Genomic DNA, 18,502 nt, shown 5'->3' with positions numbered 1-18,502 from the left:
CACCAAGATTAAATTCCTCATTTTCTCAGTGAGGATTAAGTTCCTCATTTTCTCTATCATGCCGTTCCTTCAAGGGTGATCTACCCCAGTACATGACCCCACTAGCCACACTGCCCACAAATTCTTTGACTTCCTCCCACCAAGAGGTGGTGTCCATCTCCTGCCCTGAGCTCACCCACGGGACTGCCCTGATGAACAAGATACAGTCCACGTGGTGCCACGAGGCTGCTGAGGCTCAGTCAGAAAAGATGAGCAACTTCCGCCAGTTTCCTGTGGCACATTCACAGTGAGACTTCCGCCTGGACGTGAGAAGTACAATCCCTCTGATGCAGCATGGAGACAGACCATGCAGAGAGATGCCCCCAGGAGTCCACACTCTTCAAACCCCCAGCTGTTTGGCTGTTCCCAACCCCAAATGCAAGACATGTGTATGAAGAAGACCTGAGATGAGCCCAGTCACCATTTGACTATAGCTTCCTGAGGGATCCTGAGCGAGACCAGCCTAGCTGGCCCTAATTTACCTCCAGATTCATGAGTCAACAAGTTCTTGTGCACAGCCACTCTTTGAAGGTGATTTGTTAACACGACAGAGAACCAGAATGCTCAAGCCAAAAATCTAAGGATTCCCTAAAATCGTTGTTCTCGCCTCCTACATCCAATTGCGGGAATGCAGCAATTCTTTAAAGCATCTACTTCTGCAGATTGGTCCTGCTCCTGACTGGTGGTGACTACCATCACTCCATTCCGGAACCAGGAAAGCCGCTTCCTGTCTTCTTGCTCCCATCTGGCCTCCCTTCCCCATCCCTCACAGTGCAGCCAGATCAGCACAGGGTAGTCCAAGCAAACTTCGGAGGTTCCCATGACGTGACCCTCGCTGGGCTGTGCAGCTCGAAGCACATCCACTGCTCTTGACTCTGCTCCAGGCACACCAAGTCCTGGGAGGTCCTTGAAGTGTGGGGTCACTTACCCCCGAGTCTCTACACAAGCTGCTCCTTCTGCCTGGCTCTGCCTGTCACTGGGCCAACTCAAGTCCAACACTACAGATTAAAAAGGACTCGTCTTGGAAGCTCTCTTGGGCCCTCAAGTCTAAGTTAAGTTTCCTCTCAGACACTCCCTCAATAACCTTTATTTCCCTCTAAATGGAATGTGCCACTCCAAAATGTAACTGCCTGTTTTTCATCTCTCAAAGTGTAAGTTTGCTGACAATAGGCCAATGGCCTACTCACTTGTATCTCCCTAGAGCCAGGACCACATTAGAACCTAAAAGGATCACAAAAATTAGAGTTGTTTCAGTGAAAGACTGATAAATTATATCAAGGCAACTCCATCACTTAAGAAATAAAATTGGAAGAATGCAAGACAGCTAGCTCTTCCGGAAAGTATACAAAAAGGACTAAAAATTTTGGAAATGAAATGAACACTTGAGATTACCTAATTAATCCCATCTTTTTACAGATGAAGAGACAAGTCAATGAGACTGACGGGCTTGCGCAAACCTCCACACCTGGCTGGTGGCAAAGACAGGAACAAAAATCAGGTCAATTAACTCCCCTGGTATCACTGTGACATGTCAGAATCTGAGTAAACCACACAGCAGAATAGCACAGGAATTTCAGAATATGACCAGTAAGTTCTCGAGATAGGAATCTGTTTTATAATCCTCTTGTATTATATTATTCTCATGCCTGAGCATACAGAGTAGCTTTGGGCAACTTTCAATTTCTTTGGAGTACACACCCATCAGAATGGGTAGTAGGAAGGACTGACTATACAAGTAGGATTGGTGAGGATATGAAATAAGTGTAACTCTTACACTGGGAGAGATCCAATTGGTTGGTACAGCTGCTTCGGAAAAATGTTTGCCAGTATTTAGTAAACCTGAACATGCATGTACCCAGTGAGCCTGAAATTCCATTCTACCCAACGGAAGTTATTATCTCCACCAAAAATATGCACTAGAAAGTTTGTAGCAGATTCCAAATATCCTCAAAGTGAAAACAGTCTAAATGCCCAACAACAGAATGGATGGACTAGTAATGAAATATTCATAATTACACTGCAACAAAAAAGTACAAATTACTGATTCATACAATGTGGATGAATTACACAAGCATGTTGAGTGAAAGAAATCCCAAGCATATCTGTGATTCCATTTATGGGACATTCAAAACCAGGTAAAACTAATCTAGATAAGTACTACCCAGGAAGGGACACAGAGAGCCTTCTGGAGTGTTGGAAAGGTTTTACATCTCCATTTTGGGGGTGATAACATGATATAGGTACATATAAACTTAGCTGTACTTCTAAGACTTGAAGTACATCTTCAAGTGCACAATTAAAATTGAGTGAACGAAAAATCAAAAAAAGACAGGTGCACATTAGCTTTATGGAACCTTATGTTCAATGTAATACAATATAATCTCATTCAACCCTCAAAAGAGCCCTTAAAGAACAGTGTGGAGATTCCTGAAGAAATTAAGAATAGAGCTTCCCTACGACCCTGCAATTGCACTGCTGGGTATTTACCCCAAAGATACAGATGTAGTGAAAAGAAGGGCCATCTGTACCCCAATGTTTATTGCGGCAATGGCTACGGTCGCCAAACTGTGGAAAGAACCAAGATGCCCTTCAACGGATGAATGGATAAGGAAGATGTGGTACATATACACAATGGAGTATTATGCCTCCATCAGAAAGGATGAATACCCAACTTTTGTAGCAACATGGACAGGACTGGAAGAGATTATGCTGAGCGAAATAGGTCAAGCAGAGAGAGTCAAGTATCATATGGTCTCACTTATTTGTGGAGCATAACAAATAACATGGAGGACATGGGGAGATGGAGAGGAGAGGGAGTTGAGGGAAACTGGAAGGGGAGATGAACCATGAGAGACTATGGACTCTGAAAAACAACCAGAGGGTTTTGAAGGGGCGGGGAGGGGGCGGGGGGAGGTTGAGGAACCAGGTGGTGGGTAATAGGGAGGGCACGTACTGCATGAAGCACTGGGTGTGATGCCAAAACAATGAACACTGTTATGCTGTAAATAAACAAATAAAAAAAAAAAGAGCCCTTAAGTTTTGTAAATATTATTTACTAGTCATGATTGAGTTAAAAAAAAAAATCTCTGAATCAGAACAGAAAGAAAGAGGGAATAATAAATGATAGTTTTTAAAAAAATCAACTTTAACATTCTTTTTGGGACTTTTCTTTTTGTAGAACAGACCAAAAAGCATGTTCTATCCAAGGTCAAGGACAACTTTAATGTCCAGCTCTTAAAAGGTACATGAAAGGATGTGTTCCTACATGATGTTTAGTTAATTCCACAAAGATTATACACTGCCAGATTTGAAGAGGAAAAAAATCCCTAAGGTGTCACTGATGCAGGGCAGGAGCCAGGGGAAATCAAGGACATAGAGAGACTCACTTTGTCTACACTTCTATTGATACCATTATATCGAGTCATATGGACTCAAACCAATCAGTACAGAAAAATCTAATGTGATTTTTTAAGTACAGTTTATTGTGTTTTTATCAGTGCTAATCATCACAGAGGCAACCTCTGATGCTGTTTCAGTTTAGCACATGAGAAAATTGTGATTCAGGGTGATTTGTCTTAGACCAGGTTCCCAGGATTTGGCATTTTAGAAATAAGTACATTCTAAATATATATACACCTTCATCCAAATGAACTTGAGGACAAATACAGGTATGTCATGTTTTTATTCTGCTAGGTAAAAACATTCTGAGAGAGACACTATCATTCACAATCATTTCAAGAGTAGACCATATATTCTAACATCTACACAAAGTTGGGGAAACATTTTAAGTTTAAGTCTCTAAATGTATGATTACTTTGCAACACTTTTCCTGATTTTTCCATTTTGCTATGGACGGATATTTGGACAACACCTTAGATCACACAGGTAATAGTTGGAATACCCAGGAATCAAACACAGAACGTCAAAGTTCTTTTTCTTCTCTGCTGCAATAGTAGGTACAGATTAAGATCATGGACACGTCACCAACCCTTAAGACAACCAAGGCAGCTGTGAGGACTCCACTCCGCCTAACCCTCGGTTTCCTCAACAACCAGATAGGAATAAATACTCCAACACCACTCAGGGCTGGCGAAAGGGCTAAAGGAACAGCAGAATCCCATATTAAGCACTTCCTGCAGAATCAAAGAACAAATTCTCAAGGGTTAATCAGCAGCAGCACAAACTTTATTATGTAACTTTGACTTAAACACTGGCTGATTCTATGAAGCACCGTTTAAGTGCATTACTAATATTAATTTATTTAATATCAAAAGCTTTAAAATGCAGGTACCTTTGAACCCTACAACTCTACTTCTAGAATTTGATCATAAAGCAGAAACACCCCAAATGAATAGAAACACTGTATGCAATAATCCCTCTTTTAGAGATTCACCACGTAATCTGCATATTAAAGGCTGTACAATACAGAAACTTGTTTTACTTTGACCCAATTTTTAAAGTTACTTGGCACTGGAATTGCTTTTTGTAATAAGACTCATTTAAGTACCAGAGAACCACCACTCCTGGGACTCCTGAGTGTCTCAGTCTCTAAGTGTCTGCCTTCGGCTCAGGTCATGATCCCAGTGTCCTGCGATCAAGCCCTGCATCCAGCTCTCTACTCCACCGGGAGCCTACTTCTCCCTCCCCCACTCTCCCTGCTTATGTTCCCTCTCTTGCCGTGTCCCTCTCTGTCAAATAAATAAATAAAATCTTAAAAAAAAAAAAAAAGAACTACTACTCCTTATAATACACTAGCATAAAATACCCCAAATTTATGCAGAATATTCATGTCAGTGTTATATATAACAGCCAAAATTGGAATAGAAAATATTCAATGGAAAGGTGATTAGTTAAAAATTATGGTTTGTCAGTACATAATGCAGGAAACTAATGAAGAGAAACTTAAATTTAAAGTATTCACACAAGTAAAAAGCAGATTATGAATCTATCTTTATTACGATGAAAATGTTAACTGGTTTTTTCTGGGTTACTGGATTACAATTTTCCCCCCACTGTGCTTTCCAAATTTCCTTTTACTTTAATAATATGTTACCAAAATAATCTGGCCTTTCACTGGCAAGAATAGGTGTATATATGTGGAGATGTTAATAGGATTACAAAATGATTGTTATCAACTGTAAGACAGGAAGCATAATACTGAAATGCAAATGAAATTTCATTTATAGGACTCACTGTGTAGTACTAACAAGTAAACATCTACTAAGCATGCCTCAAAACCAACACCTATGTTCTTCTGAGCTGCTCACAAAATACAAATACATATAAAAGCGTAAATGGTATTATCCAAACAAAAAACAAAAAACAAGTATCTACAGATATATATGAGTCAACATTCATTGATCTCAAAAACAGAAAATTTTCAAGAAGGGTTGCAGATTACAATTTCTGTAAAATTATATTTAATCTATTATTAGTATATTCTTTATACATACATGCGAATGTAAAAATGCAAAAACAATGCATGAGAAATACACCCACTAACTTCAGTACAGAGAAGGGGGAGCAGCAGGCTTTAACTCTAGCTTTAAAGGTTTTTTTTATTTTTTAAAGCAGTTTTGAGCTAAAATGGTAAGATGTTAACAACTGTTCATCAGAGAGGTAGGTAGGTACACAGAAGTAGGTTTTATTATTTTCTGTACTTTTCTGAATATTAAAAATAAAACTTTGAAAGAGCTATATTTTGTTGTAGCTCCTGGTTCCATGATTAGGAACCGGTACAGTCCTTCGGTGCCTCAATCAGTGGCCCTGGGAGGACTCTAGGTGGTCATCCACTTCTCCAAGAGTAAGGCCAGGGAAGCAGCTACCCTGCTGGAAAAACACCCAAGAATCCCTCTCGAGGAGAAAGGGACACAATTCCGTGAGATAATTCCTCAACGCCGAGAAGCAGTCCAGAGGTCAGACCAGTGCCCAACAAATCTAGGTACAAAGGAACCTGATAAATGAGACTGGCCGGTAAATTCAACTTTTCAAATGGGTCCTCCCAAAACCATGTAGGTGTGTTTGGCTGTGAGCCAAAAAGCAGAGCACGAATGTTTATGCAAAAAAGAGTGGAGAAAAGTAGTTATATAAATGAAAGCAAAATTCCTGAGTCAGCTGCTCACCTGTAGGCACAAAGCCACACCACTGCCCCAGAAGAAACTGGGCTGTCCCTACACTCCTGCCAGGGCTTCTCCCAAGAAGCCACAGGACAGCAATCAAGAGACCTCTCAGTTCCCAGTATTGGATCTGTGATTCATGCTGCCCCTCTCACGTCCTCTCAGCTATCACCAGGTAGGCAGGACCACACGCTTCCCGGCATGGGCTTGGAATCCACCAAGCTGGGCTCACCCTCTAGCCCCCACACTCCATCTCACTGAACCTCAAGTTCCCTCTTTTCTAAGGTCACATTTTGTAAGTCAGTAGTCTCTGGTTAACAGGACGGATGGGAAGACGAAGTTAGGTGACAGGAGTAAGACAGTTTGCACCATACTTGGTATATAATCCCCTCTGATCCTGGTGGTGGTGATCAAGGTGGTCAGGGACCCTGCCCTGATCTGATGAAGGGAACAGACTGACTCCAAGGACAGCCATCACCCTGGGGCCATTCAAGGGCTATCCACATGTCTTTACGTCAGCACTAGAAGTCAGAACTGGCTACATAATTTGTAAGGCCCAGGGCAAAATGAAAAGGTTTTGCAAAGCATCAAAGATTCAGAGGATGGTCAAGCCCAGAGCATTAAACCAAGTATAGGGTCCTTCGAAGCCTAGCCCCCCACAGCCATGTGCCCCTGGAGGCAGCCCTGCTGGAAGTAAATGTGCTCACTCACTCACTCTGTAGACACTGGAAATGAAGGTCAAGAGCTCAGCTTTCTAGACTCACCCAAATACTGGAAGCATTCCGGCAGATGCGGGGGTGGGGGTAGGGGGTGGGGGTAGGCGGTGGGGGCGGGGAACTATGGCATAACTAAAGGGGGCTGTAGACCTGAAAATAAATAATTCAATTTGTGAGAAGTTATCAAGAGGAAACTGCTGTTTCCTTGTTCTCTGCCATGCACTTACCAGAACTTCCCTAAAAGTCTTTCCTTCTTCCCAGTCTACCTCAGAAACGAATTATTTATAGTGAGTATCAGGGGAGTGTGCCCAACTGAAATCCGTAAGCAAGACACTGCTAGGGGCCTCGTGTCTGCTGGGACAGCCTCACCTCCCAGGCAGCACGTGGCAAGCGAGCACAGCAGGCCTCAGACAAATGGACAACCAGGTCCTCAGTCTCAGTGACCTCTTCAGAAAAGAACTGCAACTTGTGACAGGCAAGAGGGTGCCCCTGCCGTGACGGTAGGGGGCTAACAGAATGGCCGAGAAATCCATTTGTGGTCACTTGATGAATCATTAGATGGTGACCATCAGTCGCCTCAGTGACCAGAGTCAGGACAATGTAGGACAAGAAGCTCAGGACACAACGCAGTTGTTCATAGTCAGCCTTCTCCTTGACAGTCATTTAGCAAAGCCAGGTTCTTGAGAACAAGGGAACCCTGGTCAGCCTCCTCAAGACCCCTGGTTTGGTTTGGCTTTTTTCCTTTTACCCTTTACTTAAGCAGCCACACAGTAATTACATGAAAGACATTGTAAAAATTTCAGTGGTCTCCTAACAGCTTCAACACCAGGCTGAAGGAAGTCTACAAACCCAGCTCTATTCCTTAGCTGTGTGAACTTGGGGAAAGGACACCACCTTTCTGAGCCCTGTCTTAATGCCATCACGCGGGAAAGCATTTACAAAGTTATCTGGCACACAGTAAGCGCTCTATAAGTGAACTCATGCTTCGCTCCCTCCACCCCCAGCATGCCAACAAGCACATGGCTTAGGCTCCCAGAGATCGTGAATCATTCCTCCTGTGGGACTTTTCTTAGGACTCCCACTTCCAGACTTCTAAGACTGCAGCAACAGAAGCTGGAGAAACAGAGCAAATGCCTCCAAGTCGGAGGTCCTGCTTCATGGTACAAATGTTCTTCAAATTTTTTTGCCATTCCAAGCCCAGAAGGTAGATCTATCCTTGCATTAATCTTATGAGTCAAAGAATATTTACATACAGTTAAGACTAAAAATTTTTTGGCCTCTATGTTATAGTCAATTTGACCACAGTCAGAACGTACAATTTATAATGTTCATTCAGGGTTAAACACACACTTCATATTTAACTGAGCACCAAATAAAATCCAAATGTGCCTTTTCTCCTCTTTTCAAATAGGCACATTTACAACTTACTAGTACCTATAGGCTCTGTTATTCGAAGCAGATCATGAGTTTCTGTTCTTGATCAGTTGGTTTTTATTCTGTAGATGGTGATGTACTTGTGCTGACTTTCTCACCCAATCTTTTCCCCTGACACACTAGTCTTTATAATGGCAGGTACAGCCTTGGACCAAGAAACTAGGCCAGGTTCACCAATCTATATGGGAAATCTAAAACACTGGCCTTAAATTCTAAACACAGTATACAAATGCAATGATCATGAGTTGACAATTAGCATCCAAGACTCAACCATTTTCAGCTATCACATTTTCGACTCTAACACTGCATTTTAGTTCACAATAAAACAAAAACATGTAAAATAAGAAACCTACCAGAAAGCCAGGGAGCACATCAGAAGCTACCTTCTCTCTGATGCACCTTCGGCATCCTGTCCTGCCATGGACTCCCCTAGAGCCACATGCCTGTCCATCCTACCGCCAAGGGGACCTCAGCCGGGAGTTCATCCTCCCAGGACTTTCAGGGCCATGCACAAAGCAGGGAGTTCCATGAATATTTGCTGAATGGATGAAAATACCAACATGAGAGACTATTAAAATATTAAGGGTCTTACGACATCCTACTTGCTGATTACCACTCCAAATCTTTCCATATACTAGCACTAGTTTAAAAGTTAGCCCAGCATTTACCAGTGAGAAATCATTAAGGTCTTAAGAAAGAAGAAGAAGGGGCGCCTGGGTGGCTCAGTGGGTTAAGCCGCTGCCTTCGGCTCAGGTCATGATCTCAGGGTCCTGGGATCGAGTCCCGCATCGGGCTCTCTGCTCAGCAGGGAGCCTGCTTCCCTCTCTCTCTCTCTCTCTGCCTGCCTCTCTGTCTACTTGTGCTCTCTCTCTGTCAAATAAATAAATAAAATCTTTAAAAAAAAACAAAAGAAAGAAAGAAGAAGAAGCAATGTAATCACAATACAATAACATTCTATATGGGGGGGGGGGTTGTTTATAAATCCCTTCCTTTCCCTCCACGATCTCATTTAATCATCATAAGCAGAATGCATTTTACTGTTTTGATGGCAGAAGGGGGGAAAGGTAAAATTCTAACCAGTCAACAAGAGCTAGGACAGAAAGAAAATTTGAAACTGAATCTAGAAGTTGATCTTGTCCAACCCACCAGGAAAACCTGGTAGATAGATGTGTTTCTCTTTCATTACAACTAGATTTTCTCCTACCTTACTCAAAAGCTCTGCAAGTGGCCTCACTAGTTCTACCTGTTAAGAGAGAGTAAGATGCCAGTACTGCCTGTTGGAACAGTACCAAATCTTTATCCACAGACCGACCGGTGTGACCATGGCCTTTCAAGTCCAGCGTGAAGGTGGAGAAAAGGTGTGTGGCCTTCTAAGCCAATTTCCTTAACCAGAAAACAGGAGGTTTTTACATTTAAATTGCCACTCAGGCCAAACAAAGTATCTTGATAATCTTGAAGTGTAAAGGATACATTCTGCATTCCCCAGAACAAAACACCTAATCCAAACAGATTTTATCTTGTCTCAGTTTAAAAGCTGGTGAGAAAAGCAGGGCTGTCTCTCCATCTCAGTGATTCAATTCAACAAATACTGGCACTGGGTGATATTTATTGATAATTAGCAAATTACCACTATATCCCTGAACTGAATTTAAAAACCCCGTCTTGAATATTACTGCATGATCCCTGTCCCTTACCTTACTGGTCACCTCTAATTGAGAGCATTTCTTTTTAAGAAAATCAACAACAACCTCAAAGATCAGACAGCTACATCACTTGCTTCAATACCCACAGTACTATTATCAACTATTAAAATAGCACCTACCTTTCTCCCATTTCTCTTCTTTCTAATCTCCAAGTAAAAAAGGTTAAGTGATTACATTCCATCCAAAGAACAATGGACAATACATACACATAGCTCCCTCTTCCAGCTTCCAACAGCAGCAACAAGAAAAGTCAAGCACCGATTAAAAAAGAAAAGCTAGCATACATGAGTATTCTTGTCAAGCGCGTGGACGGGGAGCTCTAGTCCACAAGCCCAGGAAAACCTCAAGAGACAATCTTGTCAAGAAAGGAGCATTTTTTTCTGGAAGTCAAAGAACTTGAGAATTGATTTTAAAAATAAAATGCCAGATGCAGTCAACAGAATTGATTTTTTTCCAGAAATTGTTTTTTAATAGACACCATATAAAGATTATATATAAGCAAATGAGTCAATTTGAAAGACAAGAAGAGCGGAATGTGTGGCATGTCATTTTCTGAGTTGATAAGAAGTAAACACAAAAGCATGACTCTGAAGAGTTGTATCTTTTAACTGAAACCAGACTGAAAAATTGGACTTCGTGTTTAAGGATTTTCTTAAATGTCTTCACAGGGGATGCTTGGCACACTCATACAAACTGACTTATTTCCTTTAAGTTTTTACTTAACAGCTTCACTGCAGTTGTGATTTTTTAAGCTTAAAGTTACAAAATGATATTTTTTAGTACCAATGCAATAGGGTGTGTGGGGGCGTGGCAGGTGAAACCAAAAGGCTGTGTCAAATTTGGGGCCCACTGATTTTAACACAAGCCTGTTAGTAAACTGAAAAATTAATCTGCTTTTTAGGTACCCTGAAGCCTCACTAACAAATCATTCACTACCTTTAGATAATCCACCTAGAAATTAACCTAAGTAATGACCAATTTTCAATCCCTGAACCCCAAATGGTTTGGTGGTTTTGACACCTTGGTTTTGTGATGCTATTTGTAAACTTAAAACTCATCCACTAAAGAAATACAATGATCAGAACCACCAGACTTCCTTTTTAGGAACTACTTAAGTATATAAAATTAGCTTTTAGTAGTACAGGTAATGTCACCCTTTCCTATTTGGAATTATTCTCAACAAACTTTGGCTTTGAGTGGACTACAAAACAAAACCATAGTATTGTATTTTACCTGGCAAGCTACAAAATAATCAGTTACTTGATTTAGAAAATCTAAAACACTTGGCAACTCTTAACCTACAGGGCACTCTGAATTTTAAAGGACACGCATAATCAGATAACCTCTTTAACTGGCTCCAGGTGTGGGTGGATAATGTCCCTTTATCACAAAGATAACTGACATCAAATGAACAAAACAGAATTTGAACTCAATTTTTTTCTCTCTGCTCCATTCACAAGGTCGTGCATTAACTTCAATCACCACCCTTCCCCACAAAAGACAAAAACAAGCCATTAAGCTTTAGGGGAAACGTTTCCTTCACTTAAACTAGAGTTAAGTCCAAAGACTAGAAAACAGTACAAAACCCGTCCTTATCCAGCATTTCTTGATCATGAAAGCTTCACACAGTCTTTCTTAGAGGAGCATTAAGTTTAATTCCTAGAAGGCAATGGCAAATCTCTGCCAGGACAATCTACAGTAAAATCGACTGCATGTGTCCAACAAGATCACAGAAGGGCCAATGTTTTCAGCCAGCTACTGCAACTCTACGTAACTGCGGTCTGAGCTAACAAGGTAAACCTGGTAATTGTATAGGATCGAACACAGCCAATGTCAGTGAGGTTCCCCTTGAACACACACATGCAGCTCCGGGGAAAGAGAATTTCTGGAACAATACAGGATGCTTGCATAATTCCACAAAAACACGAGTGCATTATTAAAATACTGCTCAGCCCCAGCATTGTGCTGACACTTCCCACCTAAACTTCTCAGCACAAGCCTGGCCTAAAAACAGCTGGGACCCAGGGTAAAAGCCACATGCACCCACAAGAGGTACAGTGGGACAATGCCTGCCCTACCCAGTCCCGACCAGGCTGCGATGTAGTTTAGTCCCGTCTACTTTACGGTAATGTGCTTTTAAACCCTCGCCACGACCGAGGTCATAGCTTTAGAGATCTAATAACAACCAAATGACCGGGGCTGCCGGGCACTTAGTAAGCCATTCCGGTTATGGCTCTTTAATAGTACCTGGAGTTCTGCTAAAGGGACAGCACAAAACTCCTGCCTCCCCGGAAAGTCCTTTTCGGGGAGCGCAGAGGGAAGCAAAGAACCTGATCGCGGGCAGAGGACGCCCCGCCGCCGCGGCCCCTTCTCTCCGGCTCCCCCAGCACGCCCCTCTCCCCGCAGCGGGGTGACCGGGGCCGCACCTTTACCTGTCAGCTCCACCACCCCCTTCGCCCTGCCGGCCGCCCCTCGGAGTCCCAGCACAGCTCCAGAGCAGGCTGCAGGAGAAAGAACCCCAAAGGCATCCCATCCCAAAGAAAGCTAGCAAAAAGGCTGTTCCTCCGGGCGGAGGGACATCGGGCACGTCGGGTTCCGAGAGACGACACTCCACCCCTGTCCCTCACCTACCAGATAATCCATGTACAGAAACGCCTCAGTTATCCGGAGATCAGACATCCGGCAGCCTAAAGCATCCGGAACGGCTCCGAACCCGGAAAAAAAAGCAGCTTCTCTGGCTGCGAGCGAGCAGCCCCTGAAAAAGCCAGCAACAACGAAAATAGCCGAGGGCAGCCGAACAGCCGAAGATTACACAAGGGGCGCGGCGATTGGCCGGGCGGGCGGGCAGAAGGAAAGGAGAGCGCTCATTGGCTGCGGTGCCTATAAAAGGCAGGCCACTGCGGGTGGCAGGAGAGAAGCGCGGGAGCGGCAAGGGCGCTGGTTCCTGTGAGCCGGACGGAGGGCGGGGGCTGGGGCTGCGCAGGCGGAAGAGCGAGCCGGGAAGAGCGAACAATCTGCCGGTGCTGCAACTGCCAGAGTTCTGCGTGCTCCCGTAGCCGCCTCTTCGGGCGGAGCGGAGCAGAACTGGGCTCCAGTGCAGGAGAGCCGTGGTGTCCCCTCCCGCCCTCAGTAGGAAGCGAGCCCTGAAGCGGGAGGCGTGGTGGCCACCGACACCTAACGCCGCTCTCCCGAGTGATTTCCTGCGGGCTCCGCGGCCTCTAGGCAGCACCGAGGGGGCGCCTAAGGAATGTACTCTCCACCCCTACCTTGAGGATGTGAATATTCCAAGCGGACAGCTCCAGCCTGATGTCCCACAGGGTACACAGAAGCTTAGGACACAGCCAGGGGTAACCCACGGGGCTCCCTTAGAACACCAGGTTACCCTCATATTTCACTGTCCACCACGTGAAAGGAAAGAAAAAAAGAAAGTTGAGGGACAAAGTAGACCTCAAACACTGGAAAGCTGTCAGGTCTTCACAGGCTTCGCGTCCAGTTACACTGAGCACAAGTCCATCATCGCTAAAGAAAATGAGCGATAGAACAAGCAGCTGTCTGGCCATGTAATGTACTATCGTGACCCGCTGTCCTGGTTAAGAGGTAAGAGTATAAGCAGGTGCATTTGAGGTTTGTGCATTTCCTGGTAAATAACTTAGAAATTGGCATTGGAATTTCCCTATTCCATCAAGGGGCGGGGAGAGGGTCTGAATCAGTCAAGAAGCTAAGTAAGAACACAAGAACACTTAGGTTTTGGTTTTTGTTTAAGATTCAGGCTGAACAAGGACACAATGCCAGACATACCAACTTAGGCTCACATGATTGAAGGACTGCAGTCACTGCCACCCCCACCCCCCACATTGTTTGAGATCGGAAAACATCGTTCTTACCTGTATTATTAGGGCTTCCCTACAAAAACGTTTTAATAATAAAACTTCAACTGGAATTTTCCTGAAGAGACTGCCCGACTGTATAAACGTGTGAGGGGCTGGACTTTTATTTTCCACCTAACCTGATACCTTCCTTTTTTGCATCCTCGAGAATGCATTTCCTTACTGTAAGTTTACCTGCAGCTGCCAAACAATGGAATTCACCATCAATGTGCAGGAAGGGAATGGAGCCCCTGACAGGGACCTTCAGGTGAGTGGACCATGTGATTTGGGGTTTTTGGTCTCCTCTCTCTGAAGGAACCTGTTTCCTCAACTAAATATTGAGAATTCCTGTGGCCAGAGGATTTTTTTTTTTAAAGGAACTGAAGGACAAATATACACTTGTATACAGCTTGACTTTGTTGATCAGATTTACACACAAAGTTGTATAAATTAAACTTCTGCAGAAATTTCAACGACTTTTGCCTATTCAGGGGCTAGCTTGACTCAATTGCACTAAGCCAGTAGATCCAATTTTGATTGATTTATCAGAATGCCAAGAACACATATTTTTAGAAGAGATTTTGACCTGGATTCTACAGTGACGAGCTTCACTAAACCTACAGCACCATTGGTTGAAATTGACAGAAGTCACAGTCCTCTCAAATTTGCTAGCAAAAATAATTCAAATAGACCGGAAACCTTTTGGGTTTTTTTCTTCTTTCCATGAATAAGCATACTGCAAATAGTAATAGGACAAAGGGCTGAGTTAGCAAAAAGAGACACTTTGTTCCATTGTCTTAGTGAAAATTGAGGTCTTGACTACTGCCAAGTCAGACTTTTGAAAAGCCTATCTGTTTCTATGCAGGGGAAGATAACGGCTTAGGAGCAACTGCCTTCTGCCTTCCTTTAAAAGCTAACCTTAAAAGGCTCCTCAACAGAAGGTCATTACTCTAAACATGATTCATCCAATTTCTAGGAATGAGTAAATGGGCTCAAAGCAGGGAGATGAAAGAATTTACTTCAAGTTCCAAAGTCTGCACCGGAGTATTCACCATATTCCACACTATTTGTACATTCTGACACCAAGGAAAACCTTGTGTATGAGGTATTAAAAAATCCTAAGCAACAATATACACAATAGCCAAACTATGTTAAGAGCCCAGATGTCTGTTGACAGATGAATGGATAAAGGTGGTGTGTGAGAATGGATGTGTGTGTGTGTGTGTGTGTGTGTGTGTAATATTACTCAGCCATTAAAAAAATGAAATCTTAACATTTGCAACAACATGGATAGAACTAGAGGGTGTTATGATAAGTGAAATAAGTCAGAGAAAGACAACATAATTTCACTCGTATATGGAATTTAAGAAACAAAACAGGATCGTAGGGGAAGGGAGGGAAAAATAAGAGGAAGTCAGAAAGGGAAACAAACCATAAGAGACTCTTAACTCTAGGAAACAAACTAAGGAAGGATTGCTGGGCAGGGGTGGGGGGTGTTGAAGGTGATTGTGTGTGGACCCTAAGGAGGACAGGAGGGTTCATGATACAATGAGCATTTGGTGTTACATGCAACTGATAAATCACTAAATTCTACCCCTGAAACTAATAATACAGTATGTTAATTGAATTGAAATAATTTTTTTAATCCTATATTACCTTTTGGAAAAGAATCTTCAAAAACCTGAAGCTTCAAAACTCCATAGGGAGCACATTTTTCCAGGTAAATGTTAGTCTCCTGGGATGTATGTATACCTTTGTGCAGAGGAAAGAGACTAACTTCATTAACTGGGATGAACAGATACCACACTACCCACTATGGGAAGCGGCAGTCTTAGCTGATGGCTATTACTATTGGGTAGTCACCCCAATATGTGCTTTATAAAGTGTGGAGGGGTAAGAATGCATTCTCTTCACCATATACCAATTAACAGACTGCAGTCTTGAATAAGACACGGTCTATCAATGTAGCCCTGCCTTTGCTCCCAATAAAATGAACGACCCTCTTCCAGACACCTGACATGTATAAACTCATGAGGCAACTGCATTATTACAAAGATTTTGAGGAAAGAGGCTCTCACAGTTGCCTGTCAAAAGCAAGAAGAAATTCTTTTTTGACAGGCCATAGTCTACGATTCTATGCAGACTGTTAACTAGCCAGATTTAGAGGAAAGTTTATTAAAGCATCACTTATAGGAAACAAATGCATTTTTGCAATTTGGTCTCCCAAATTCTCCCATCCAGAACACCCAACACATCAGTGGCCATTTCCATTTACTGATTTTCATTGTTTTGTTTTGTTTTGTTTTTTAAAGATTTTATTTATTTGACTGAGAGAGAGATCACAAGTAGGCAGAGAGGCAGGCAGAGAGAGGGGGAAGCAGGCTCCCAGCCTAGCAGAGACCCAACACGGGGCTCAATACCAGGACCCCGAAATCATGACCTGAGCTGAAGGCAGAGGCTTTGACCCACTATGCCACCCAGGCGCCCCTGGTTTTTGTTGTTTGATAGAACTTATGGAAGAGTACGGCTTTTACTAGTTTTGTATCATGTCCTCACTTTATATAAACTTAACCATATCCTGAAACTTCACGAATGTTTCATGGCTATGTAAAGTTCTATAGAAATGCATTATAATAAATTCCTTCTTAGATATTATTGTATATAGTCTAGTGAGTGTTTGCTTATAGGATTGTTCACATCTCCTTATAAGAATTACCCTAAAAATATTCTAAAAATGAATTATTGGTTCAAAGGGTATGAACACATTTAATACTCATTTTTGTACTAGCTTATAGGCTTCTGTCCCCTGTTCCTGACTCCAAAGTAGGAAATGTTTATCCTGCTTCATTCTTGCTTTGAGTATATGCCTTAATAGCTGAGAGATGGTGTCTTTCATTAGGAAGACTCAAACTATGGATGCTTCTTTTTCAAAGTGGTGGTATCCACTGAATTCTGCAAAGGTCATTGGGCAATTTGCCTATTTACTGCCTCCAATAACTTCTAGGACCTTAACATTTTTTTCCCCAGCCCCGCTCTTCCTGTTCCGGGTGGCCATCCTGATACCCATCCCTGACCACCTCTGATTTACCCCAGGCCCTTTCTCAGCTTCTTACACTTGAACAAAGTACCATTATGTCCTAGAAGGTGAACCTCCTATTAAGTTGCTAACAGAACTTAATTCATAAATGGAAGAGGTCAGAAGATTAGAGGTTTGAATTAAGAGGATTTTCTGATCCTAGTATGGTAGCCTACAAAACTAGAGGGAAACTTAGCTGTAATGATGGGACTCTTGCAACTAGAAACTTTTAAGTCTAAAACATCTCCATGTCAGCTGAAACTTGTTTTGTCTCCAGTAAGCTGATATCAAAGTCCCACATGTCTAATTTTTAAGGATTAGTGGCCTGGCAATCGCGAACATTTGCTACTACTTAGCTAGATGAACTTGGGTGGGTGGGTCACTTGTTTCTTCCAGGCTTCTGTTGACTCAACTCTAAGATAGAGTTGAACTAATCACTAGTTGTTATGGACTGTTTGATATCTAAAAATCCATACTCCTAGTTGGGGAACATGGACTTGTTCTAAATGGATAACTTCCCTCTTCCAAAAGAATTTGCTGGGTCTTGAAGTATGAAAACAAGACAAGACATTTCAAATGAAGACTCACCACTTCAAGGGGTTAATATAGGCGAAAGACAGAACTAGACCTCGCAGGCAAACACATCTCAAGCACCACATTTTAAGAAGCTGTCAATCCCCCTTGATACCTCCCCAGGATCATTTAATCTTAGTACTGCATTGCTGATTAGTTTCCTATTGGCAGTATGACAAATTACCATACACTTGGTGACGTAAGATACAAACTTAATCTCTTACACTTCTGCAGGCCAGAAGTCCTGAGACTTACGGGGCTTTAAAAAAAAAAAAAAAAAAAATGATCAAGTAGCTGGCAGGACTGGTTTCTTCTAGAGATCCCAAGGGGAGAGTTCTTTAGCTCTGCTCCCACTCATATTCATTCTCCTTAAGATCTTTAAAAATCCTAAAAATGGTGATACTTGCACAAATCTGTAAATACACAAAAACTGTATACTTTAAATGGGTGAATTGTATGTGAATTCTCAAGGTTACTTTTTTAAAAGTATGAATAGGGGAAGAAAAACTCAAATGCCAGATGAGAAGTAAACATAATTATAAACTGTTTAAATATAATTAGAGTACCCTGGGCCTGCATCACCAAGTTTTAATTCTTTCTAGAACTGGGAGTTTATCTCCTTCCTTAGGCATGGGTAAATTATGCTTGTCACTTTGGATTTCTATGGAAGTATTTGCTTTTCCTGTATATCATAAAATCAGGGTGTTAGGTTAGATAATGGCTCCAAAGATATCCAGTCTTAATTCATAGATCCTGTGAATGTTACCTTGGAAGGCAAAAGTGACTTTGTAGGTGTGATAAATTGAGAATTTTGAGATGGGGAGATTATCCTGGATTATCTGGCCCTAAATACAATCACAACTGCCCTTATTAGGGGGAGGCACGCAGCGGTTAGACTATAGGAGAGAAAACAATGTGACCACAGATGCAGAGACTGGAGTGATATGGTCAAAAGCCAAGGAAGAAAAACTGCTGGAAA

At 42.4% G+C, this 18,502-nt stretch overlaps 1 protein-coding gene across 1 annotated transcript in view; it reads right to left on the bottom strand.

Annotated features, from left to right (window-relative positions):
- The window catches only part of ARL15 (ADP ribosylation factor like GTPase 15), a 402,700-nt gene extending 389,919 nt beyond the window's left edge, over nucleotides 1-12,781 (bottom strand). Inside the window, exon 1 of the mRNA XM_045999356.1 lies at nucleotides 12,640-12,781. Coding sequence (XP_045855312.1) covers nucleotides 12,640-12,687 — 48 coding nt within the window. The 5' untranslated portion in view covers nucleotides 12,688-12,781. The remainder of the gene's footprint in view (nucleotides 1-12,639) is intronic.
- Between the last annotated feature and the right edge of the window lie 5,721 nt (nucleotides 12,782-18,502).

Source organism: Meles meles, chromosome 3, assembly GCF_922984935.1.
Source record: "Meles meles chromosome 3, mMelMel3.1 paternal haplotype, whole genome shotgun sequence".
NCBI lineage: Eukaryota > Metazoa > Chordata > Mammalia > Carnivora > Mustelidae > Meles > Meles meles.
The sequence above is the reverse complement of the archived record's forward strand: the minus strand, read 5'-3'. Positions and strand labels throughout refer to the sequence as shown.